A 10,922-nucleotide genomic window follows, 5' to 3' on the forward strand; every position below is an offset into this window, starting at 1 on the left:
AGGATCTGTTGCTATATGTAGCAACTAGCATGCATATGGCCTTGTTGGATCTTATCCCGTGGAACTTTTCTGGTCAACTCGTTTCTTTCTTATGGCAAGAAAGACACAAACACATGAACACATTCATATATAACCTCACATGCGCTGATCCATGTGAGCATGCTTCCTAATTAGCATGCCAAACCGTTGGGAAACAAAAAACTTTTTAGCAGTCAGGGCATGGTCCTTTTTCATAACAAGCATGATTTATAGCCTTGACAAGAATTATGAATTCCCAATGTTATTTCTCAGTCAATAATTATAGTCATCCAATCAATATTTTCTTATCAATCGGAGGTACATTAATCTTACATGAATCTCAATATTTGAATCAAAAGGTTATTATCATTGGCTAAGAAAATAGTTATTTCTCAGTCGGCTGAAAAATAGCAAAACCATATGTATAATGTATAAATCTTCTCGAACTCCCGGATTCAAAACCGACACAAAATAAATAACTAAATAAAGTTTTGAAACAAGCTTCGTGTGCTCCGGCCGAAACAACAAATGCCAGTGGGATCAACGTCCCTCATTCTCTTTCCTTTAAGATGAGATCAATTCGGATGAACATTCTTTTTTTCTTCTTCTTATCGCATTGGAACAAGATGCACGGACAGGGTACCTACCTACCGGCCGGTAATAACAACACCAAAAAAAACGCATGTGCGCCTGCTGCACCGGCTTACGTCTCTCCACGCCCCCAAAGCCCACACGCATCATCAAGCATCTACTAATCCAAGAGAGAAACTGACTCTTATTTTTTTTACAAAATAAAAGAGAAGATAAGTCGTGTAAGAAAAAAAAAAAGAAACAGAGAGGATAAGCAAGCAGAGAGGGGGGAAAAAGCTGGGGGCGGGTCGATGATGTTTTCGCCAACGCAGGCCTGGAAAAGGCGTCCGGGTCCACCGCGTCAGCAGGCCAAAGCGGGAGGTCCGGGGAAAAAAGCAAAGGAGCAGCAGCAGGCTGAGTGAGTGAGAGGGGAGCAGTGCTGGTGAGTGGTGACGTCATCTGGAGGGTGCTTTGGTAATTTGAGTTGGCAAATGATTTGGTCAATCGGATCTGGACAGCCGGGCCCACTGCCCCTATCCTCACATCATGCTCACTCCTCCCCTCTTTGCTTTTTTCGTTTGTGTTCTCTCTCTACAGCACAATTTTTTTGTGAAAGTACCGAAATGGAGAAATATACTCCCAGGCCAATGAATTTTTCTTTTCTTTATTCAATGGAAATGAAGATGTTTCAATAAAAATCATGTAAGAGGACAATTTCAAAAAATAATAATAATATCATGAGCCAGGTTTGGAGCCTGAGAGATAATTGCAAACAGAATTTCCTCAAAAAAAGTTTGCAAACAAAAGAAAAGGAGAGATAGATAGAGAGATTGAAGTACATGATGAGGTAGCATGAGATGATGCATTTGCAGTAGCAGGGCAAGAGCAAGAGCAGGAGGTGATGATACGAGATGCAGTGTACCCAAGCCTGCTGGTGGTGCCTCCCTGTAGCCTTTTTTGCCGGCCAAGGAAAATTGGAAAAAGAGGAGGGGCCCTCCCATGAAAAGACTAGATTGCAGCAGCAGCAGCAAGCCAAGCATCATGCCATTCTCCATCCATGAAGGCGATCTAACTACTAAATGCTCCAAGGATTAGGGTTAGGGAATGATTCCAACTTTTTTAGGAGCATAATGAAGTTCTTGTTGGGGTTAGATGGATGGCTTATTGGCCCAGCCTTTTACATTTCACATTTTTGTACGAATCAGGCCCTGTAGTCAAATTACGGTGGTATTAAGCACACCAATGTGTCGAGGTATGAAAATTAAAGAAAAAGGGTAAAATTGTGGTATAATGCAAGGGCAAAGCTTGAAGAAAACTTTGCGTGAGAGAATTTGACACTAGTACGTCACAAACAAAAGGTAAAAAGAAAGTATTTGCGTCGTGCAAGGAAGCTTCTTCGGTCATTTTGTCTCCAATAATTGGCGCTATTAAATGGAGCTTATCTAAATAAATAGTGCAAGGCAAGAGATCTGTTCACAAATTTATGATCGTTTCCATCTCTTGATGTTAAAATCTAACCGCAGCCAGCTTGATCTAATTTCAATCGGCGGCTCATTAGTTACAATTCACCCTAGCAAATTTCACTGCCATAGAATTACCACCACTTACTTACTGCTCCTACTAATCACAGCTGTAATTAACTAAAGCTAATCAGCTGCCTTCCCATCCGCATTTGATTCGATTTGATTTGGATCGGGGTGTAAACTAATAATCCTCTTCGTAACCTCACGCGGCTCGAAGCCTTTTTTACTGGTTAATACTAATCAAGCGGTAAACAAACAGTGGCTTGGGACCCGTGATGCTGCGTGCGTGCCGCGGTACATATATAATTTTTTCACTGCTCTCGAAGCCTTTAATTTTTTTCTTCTTCTTCTTGGTATGTTTATTTTTGTGCCTCCTGCAGGGGTTGCAGTAAAATAGCCTTGTTGTCACGTGGCAGGTCAAGGGATAAGAACGGGATGTGCTTATCGGTGGATGACAGGTGTTTTAGGATCTTAGGGGCAGCCTGGTAATTTGCATGTTTTTTTATTAACAGTAACTAACGATGATGCCGTTGTAAATAGACCCGTTGTCAAAAGGGCTTTATTTTTATGAAATGTGGTGACTACTAACATTGAGAATTTGAGAGTGACACGTCTATAAAAGAAAACAATGAGAGTGACAAGAGAGTTTTTTTTCCCTCTCTTTGTAGTTTATAAACTTTGTCAATGCTCCTTTATTTGTGTATCCAACCGGCAAATGTAGTGTAGTGCTATTTTAAGGATCCCGTTTAATGAGTTGTTAACACCGTTAGATATAAAGTCTTTGCCAAATCTTCTTCTTATGTGGTAGACTCTATATATGTGTTATGCAACGAACATATCGGTGTAATGGAGTTAGCACCAAACCGGAGGATAGCTCCAATAGAATTACTACAACAAAAATGGCAAAAAAAACTAAATATTCACTTTAACAAGAGAAGAAAGCATTTAAATCAAAGTCAAGAGATCATAGATTTTTGAACTAATGATAGGTTTAGCATGTGTAGTAATTACTTACCTCCACTCATGTCGACGGAATTAACCCAGCCTCTTGCACGAGTAAGATTTTTTCCAAGTTTTCAATCAACAGTAAAAAGTGCTAAGAAGAATATAAACTCCTCGAGATTTGGGATTTGAGAAGTGAAGCCGTGAAAGACCGAAGAGGGGGGCAGGCAGGTCAAAAAAGGGGAAAGTAAAACTTGCTCGTGATATCTTTTGGGGTTAACTGTGTTCTTCGTTGTTGTTACTCCGTAACATTCTTTGGTCTTCTCTTTTGGACGTGTTGCTCTGATAAAACCAGCAGTAAAAAGTGGCGAGAGCCCATGCGGCCACCACATGCTCGCCATTGGCTCCCACTGACCACTCCTCCCCCCGTGGGGACCACACGCAAGAGACCCCCGGATCTTCTGCGGCCCAATTGCTCCTGTCCGAATGTGCAAAAACTCACAAGAAAATGAAATGAATGTGGCTCGTGTATTTTCTTTTTTAGAAGATAGGTTTTGTGTTCATGAATGTAGTTGTGAAATGAACTTATCTGTAAAGGATGATGATGATGGAGGACGGTGGTGAACCGAAGGCCTGTAGGGGCGAATAGTGATGTGTAAAAGTTTCTGGATCTTGGAATAGTGTTTATGGAATGATAAGGCTACAATCATGTAACAGGATGACGAGACATAATAAAGATGGAAAATATATATATTGAATTATGAAGTGTTTTATTGTGAGATGAGCTAAAAGGCTAAAAATTAGAAATATGATATCTTATCCTAAATTATTATCGTGGTTTTAGATCACATTTGAACTAAACCACGACAAAAATTTAGGATCGAAAGAAATACAATAATACACACACCCTGCCCTTCACTAGTGTACCTCAAACAAGAATCAGTACTACCTCGCATACATTCAACTACAAGTGCCATCTCAAACTGCATCCACGCCTATTTAGCTCAATTCACACCAAAAATACAAATGAAATTCACGATTAGATCGTATGAAGTTTTATTTTAGAGCCAACGGAAATACGTACTGGTTCCTCCAAAAAAAAAGGAAATACGTACTGGTTACAACTACCGGTAGTTACCACGTAGACGCTCGTGCAAGAATGCGTACGCAGACAATCCTGGATACATGGCCCGGAATCCCAAAGACGCCAGCTGAAACAAGGGACCCTCCTCCTACCACCACTTCCATCACTGTCCATTCTCCCCTACTACCTCATTCCTAGCTCACCATAGAAAACAAATGGAAATTCATTTCTCTCTCTCTACCTCTCTGAATAAACTTATCAAAATGTGGTAAAAATGGTTAAAATAAATAAGACTTGAAGAAAAATGTACTACTGATATGTCTTCAATGAAAACAAAATGACACCCAATCATTGTATGTAATAACATAAAAAATAAGCAGAAAAAATAACAGAAAAAATGGCAATCTGCAGAATAAGAAGAAAAGGAAGGGAGGGGGAGAGAGAGTGAGCCGAGGGGGAGGTAGGGAGGAGAGAAGGAGTAGAGAGAAGACCAAAGGGCAGAGAGCAGAGCCCAGAAGAGAAGAGAAGAGAAGAGAAGAGAGACTCTCTTGCATCTCTCTCCAGATGCTCTCCCTACCGCCGCCTCCCCACGCGCTCCACCGGCCCGTCCCAGCAGCCGCCGCCGGGTAGACACACGCACGCAGCCCGGCCCCCTAACGGCCAGCGCCGCCCCGATGGGCCGCGGCGTCGGCTCGCGCTCCGGCGGCGGCGCCGCGCAGCCTCCGTGGCACTCGCTCCCGGACGAGGTCTGGGAGCACGCCTTCTCCTTCCTCCCCGCCGCCGCCGACCGCGGCGCCGCGGCGGGCGCCTGCCGCGGCTGGCTCCGCGCCGAGCGCCGCTCCAGGCGCCGCCTCGCCGTCGCCAACTGCTACGCCACGTCCCCGCGCGACGCCGTCGAGCGGTTCCCCTCCGTGCGCGCCGCCGAGGTCAAGGGCAAGCCGCACTTCGCCGACTTCGGGCTCGTCCCGCCCGCCTGGGGCGCCGAGGCCGCGCCCTGGGTCGCCGCCGCCGCCGACGGCTGGCCGCTGCTCGAGGAGCTCAGCTTCAAGCGCATGGTCGTCACCGACGAGTGCCTCGAGATGATCGCGGCCTCCTTCAGGAACTTCCAGGTCCTGCGCCTCGTCTCCTGCGAGGGATTCAGCACCGCCGGGCTCGCCGCCATTACCGAGGGTTGCAGGTGAGGCGCCGCGTCTCGGGACTCAAGATTTGAGCTAAACATTGGAGCTTTGGGTGCTTCTTTGCTTCCTTTGTGTGGAGATTTGAGCTTTCTTTCGGCTTCTTTCTAGCTGAAGATGGGAGATTTCTTGGTGCCTTTTGTGATCTGAACTCGGTTCTTGTTCCACTGAACTGATTTCACCTTTCAGAGTTTTTCTCAAAATGGGTTGCTTTTAACGATTTTGAGCTACACAACTGGCTTTGTTTCTTCTTCTGATTGGGTAGTACTTGGGGTAGATGTAAGTTTCAGTTCAGATTTGATCTATTTCTGAGCGTTAAACTGAACTTCTAGCTCTGCTGGTGTGAGCTGGACTTGTTTTTTCGATTATTTTCCCTGATGCTGAAGTGTATTTTTCTTTTAGCTGCTCACTATTTAATCTAGCGTCGAAAGAGTGATTTCTTGGAAAATCTTGGTTGTCTTCTCCAAAACATGGAGCTATGATTTGCATTTAGCTTTTATCTTGTCCTGCAGAAGCTTTGCCTCAGATGTGTGTACTGCGATCGATTGGATTGTGAGAGCTTGATGTCTTGCGAACGGATCTGTGGGATTGACATATAAAATATTTCATTAGCAATGATGGATTCATCCCTTTTTATCTTTTTCCCAAAAGGATGGGATTATTTCAGGTTTAGTTAGAACCAATTGGATGCACCTTTACTTTAAAAATTGTATTGTTTGCACATGATGAGGCACCGGATCTCACTTGAACTGTTCTCCTTTTCATTTTCACTCCACATTCAAGGGTGTATGTGGACTTACCCTCCTGATTTGAGCTTTTAGATTCTGAAGTAGCATGTTTGCAATATGCAGATTCCCGTTCAGCGGTTTTCCCCTTTTGTGGGATGCTGAAGATTCTTATGACTACAATCTTTCATTAAGTGGGGGAATGTGATGTTTTAACCTGATGTTCATGATATTCGCACGTAATGGACCATTGAAACAAGCAAATTTGCTCTGGTAGGGTGATTGGTCGAGCTGTCGAGCTTGCTGGAATCAATGAAAAAAAAAGAATTAATAATTTACTAGATCCCTACCTTTAAGATTTGATACTTAGGAATTTGATAGGGGTCCATTTGTTTAGTACTTTAATGTGCCTAACCAGCATCATATGGATCATTTTGACTTTTGAGTGATAGGAAATAGTTGAGCTCTGAGGAAAGGTTAGTGAGTGAGGTTTGACTGATGATATGCCGATGTTATGTTCCAACATAGAAGAGAGTTCGAGAAAAACCAAATGTGCTCCGGTTATTGTATCATGCCATATTTGCACATGTGAGGATAGCTCATTAGATAGAGCCTGGGCATTGAATTGCATAGACTTGGGGGAGAGTTGGATTGTAATGCCTGACCCTCTCTTAGCTCTAGCTTCTGATGTACGTTGCAGCTATTTTTACTAATAGCGTGTTGGTCGGTCTTGAACCTGAAACCACTTACCTCCGGTACAATTTGTCGGGTCTTTGGACTTAGGGCCTCTTGGAATTCAACATCACTGTTACTGTTTATGGTTGATAGATTTATTATAGGTGCACCCTTTAATATAAGAAAAGCAAATGGTAAATTCACTTTTGAGTCCTTGTGTTGATCTGTTGACCTACTTTGCAGTTATGCTCAAGCTTTTTTCTCATGTTCTGTTTGGTTATTGTCCTTCAAAGATTTTGACAGCATAGGCAGGGGTGCACAGTTTTTTCATTTGGGTTGAGATGTCATAGTAATTAAATATTGTTTTAGTTATGTACTTCAAGCATTGTTTAGTCCTTAGCTCAAAATATTTTTCTGTATAAATTCAACATTTACTTTGTTTTCAAATTAAAGGCCTAAATATCGAGGTGTGGATGGAGTTGATAGTTTACATCATTGGGTCCGAGTTGCTGAGTTTATATTATTTTTGTTTACTCGGAACTTTTGTGGTTTGGAGGTGGTTGGGTCTGATGAGTGGGTCCCTGCTCTAGATCCAAGATATACAAAAGTCTGACTAGCCTAAACTGATCATATACTGAGGCTGCAAATAATGGAGATCTTAGCAAGTCCCTTTTTGGTGAAGGAAATTCTCGTAGTATCATTGCATAAAAAAATGCAGAGCAAACCTTTACGTCAAGGATAATCGTTTTGGTATGCCGGTTTACACTGGTCGTTCCTCCGTAGCACCTCTATTAGTAAATGATATAACTTGTTCCAGATGGTTCCATCTCAACGAGACACTGGATAGCAACTAAAATACTGGGAATGTAATTTTAATTTTTTATAAGCATAAATTTCTTGACACATAGTGGTGTAGCTGGAAAAAAGAATACATGGATCTGTAAAACAATTAATGAATGAATATGTTAGGTAATTATATGTTTTATTTGATGCATCGATGTCATGGGCTTACAACCCTATAGGAGGCGCACCAAGGATTAGGCAGCAGTTTATTACAAAGGTTTATCTCTTTATGATTACCTTCTTAGAGAGAATATTAATTACCTTATGTTAAAGATTGCTTTCTTATGAGTTAAGCTAATATCAGAGGAGAGCATGTATCCTTTATCAATGAATCAGAGGATAAACAATCTATCTCACAATCCTCTTTTCCCCTGCTTTTGAGGCATGACTGCCGGCAAGACGCTGTCGTGCCTCCTCTGTCTAGGGCTTAAATAGCCCCTAAATACCCCATCATGTGGCAGTCCATTTTACTTTATCATGATTTTGTATGCCATAGCCAAGTTGTATGAGCTATTTTCTTCTGTCATGAATCTCCTTGCTCCTTCCACCAAATACTTGTATGGGCTCTGTTTGTTTCTCAAGTGATGGTACCATTGGTAATGTGCTAATGGCTACCTTTGTTCCAGTTTTAATAATTCTTCTGAGATATGATTCATCGGCTATCTTCAAGTGCTAACTTCTATCCACTCTTGATGTTGCAGAAATTTGAGAGAACTTGACCTTCAAGAGAATTATATTGAGGATTGTTCCAGTCATTGGCTCAGTAGCTTTCCAGAATCCTTCACTTCTCTGGAAACTCTTAATTTTTCATGCTTAGATGGGGAGGTCAATTTTGCAGTACTTGAGCGGCTAGTGACCAGATGTCACAATCTCAAGACTCTAAAGCTCAATAATGCAATCCCTCTTGATAAGGTTGCTAGTCTCCTTCGTAAGGCTCCGCACATAGTAGAACTTGGAACTGGCAAATTCTCTGCTGATTATCATCCAGATCTCTTTGCAAAGCTTGAAGCAGCATTTGCAGGTTGTAAAAGCCTGAGAAGGCTATCTGGGGCTTGGGATGCTGTTCCAGATTACCTGTCAGCATTTTATGGTGTATGTGAAGGCCTCACATCACTTAATCTGAGTTATGCTACTGTTCGAGGCCCTGAGCTCATTAAATTTATTAGCAGATGCAAGAATCTGCAGCAATTATGGGTATGCAACTCTTCCTCGTGCTTTTAGTAGATATCAACTTTAATATCCACAGAGTTTTGCAAATACACTCAAAACCTTTTGCGAGAATATTGCTATGAATGCTTGATTCCATGAGAACCTATATGCATGAATCATGAATGTCACTTTGATGTACCTCATACCTTTTGTGATCTCCTAGATGCTACTTGAAAATGTTATTTTTAATAATATGTTGCGGGAGTTCTATTGGTATAAGGTTGTAAAAGCATAATCAATATTACACATATCATTTTATTCAAACATAGATGTCATGGTGACAAGAGTTTGTGGCTAGCAGTAATTGCTGTCTTATCATGCATATGTATAGTCTGCACTCTGCACAGGAATGTTGTGTAATATCATGTTGGCTGCATTGTATGACTTAACTGAAACTACCATCATCTCTTGGTGAGCTAGGATTCCTGTACTGGCATAAATCATCTGCCCCTCTGTTGATTGCCAAAATGTTTTCAGATATTTACTTGCTCCAGCAGTGTAGTTTTCAAAACTGAATTATGATCTTAATTCCCTGATGGTTAAATGTCTTTTCATGCTCTTTGCACATTTTCATTTAAAGTTTAATCTGTGATTTTCAGGTCATGGATCTCATTGAGGACCATGGTCTAGCTGTCGTGGCATCAACTTGCAGTAAACTACAAGAGTTGCGGGTCTTCCCTTCTGACCCTTTTGGTGCTGGGCAAGTTTTGTTGACTGAAAGAGGTCTTGTTGATGTTTCTGCCAGTTGTCCCATGTTGGAGTCGGTCCTCTACTTCTGCAGGCGGATGACGAATGAGGCTCTTATTACAATTGCAAAGAACCGTCCCAACTTCACCTGCTTCCGCCTATGCATCCTTGAGCCCCGTACTCCAGATTACATCACACAACAGTCTCTTGATGCAGGTTTCAGTGCCATTGTGGAATCATGCAAGGGCCTTAGGCGCCTCTCTGTCTCCGGCCTTCTCACAGATCTTGTATTTAAATCAATCGGTGAACATGCTGATCGTCTTGAGATGCTTTCAATAGCCTTCGCTGGGAACAGCGATCTAGGCCTGCACTATATCCTCTCAGGCTGCAAGAGCCTAAAGAAGCTGGAGATCAGGGACTGCCCATTTGGGAATAAGCCGTTGCTGGCAAATGCTGCCAAGCTGGAGACAATGCGATCCCTTTGGATGTCGTCATGCTCGTTGACCCTGGGCGCATGCCGACAGCTTGCACAAAAGATGCCTCGCCTTACTGTGGAGATCATGAACGATCCTGGACGAGCATGTCCCTTGGATGCACTTCCGGATGAAAGCCCTGTTGAGAAATTGTATGTGTACCGGACAATTGCCGGTCCAAGGTCTGACACACCAGACTACGTCCAGATTGTTTAAGGGCGTCATGCTATATGGGGGTACTCTGGGTGTTCATTTTCAACCTCAATTGGTACCTTCTGCAATCTGCATCTTCCTAGCATAACATAGAGTTTTTTTAAGGCAAGTAGAAAGGCTGGTGGTTTGATGAACCTATCATAAGATCTCTACTTGACAAATGTAGGATGAGACTCGAGGCCTTTTTTCAGGTGTTAATAACTGTAGGGGGCTCGGTGGATTACAGAAACTACTAGATAGCGTCATGAGAAAACCTTGGTTTGTTTTCTTTAGCGTGTTTAGTTCCTTTTATGTATAAAAATATGGCACCATTTTAATCTTGTAATGTACTGTATTACTGGATAAACTGTACCTGAGCTGAGTTTGTCACCTCTACCTTTTGGCCTTCCTTTTTCTAATTATGGGTTGTTCTGGATGCTAAATAATCATGGCATGTATTTCTTGTGGTATATCTGGTGTTCTATTTGGTTCAGAACTGTAACTTGATTAGCCTCTGCTTTATATGCTTGAGGATATGACAGTAATTTATGCTGCGATGCCTGGGCTATTTATACTCGAGCTTCCTTTTATTCTGTTCAGGACTCAGTTTAATTGAAGTTATCTGTAGGGCAGCACAAATTTACCCTTTGATTGCTGCTGGTCTGGGTTATCTTTATTGACACATGGAATGAAATGTAGTCACATATGGGTGGGCTCAAATGTCAGGGTCGAGGAAGATGAAACTTTGCCGGGATGGTTTCAACTTCTGATTGCTCAGCTACTCGTTCTATGGTAATTGCTAATAA

General features: G+C 42.3%; 1 protein-coding gene across 1 annotated transcript; it reads left to right on the top strand.

The window, feature by feature from the left end:
- The first annotated feature begins 4,597 nt into the window (after nt 1-4,597).
- Nucleotides 4,598-10,586, top strand: LOC100822026 (transport inhibitor response 1-like protein Os05g0150500). The gene is made up of 3 exons (XM_003568874.4): nt 4,598-5,314; nt 8,257-8,749; nt 9,364-10,586. The coding sequence occupies exons 1-3, from the start codon at nt 4,812-4,814 to the stop codon at nt 10,138-10,140; spliced, it is 1,773 nt and encodes a 590-aa protein (XP_003568922.1). The 5' UTR covers nt 4,598-4,811; the 3' UTR covers nt 10,141-10,586.
- The last annotated feature ends 336 nt before the right edge of the window (nt 10,587-10,922 follow it).

Source organism: Brachypodium distachyon, chromosome 2 (genome assembly GCF_000005505.3).
Source record: "Brachypodium distachyon strain Bd21 chromosome 2, Brachypodium_distachyon_v3.0, whole genome shotgun sequence".
NCBI classification, from domain to species: domain Eukaryota; kingdom Viridiplantae; phylum Streptophyta; class Magnoliopsida; order Poales; family Poaceae; genus Brachypodium; species Brachypodium distachyon.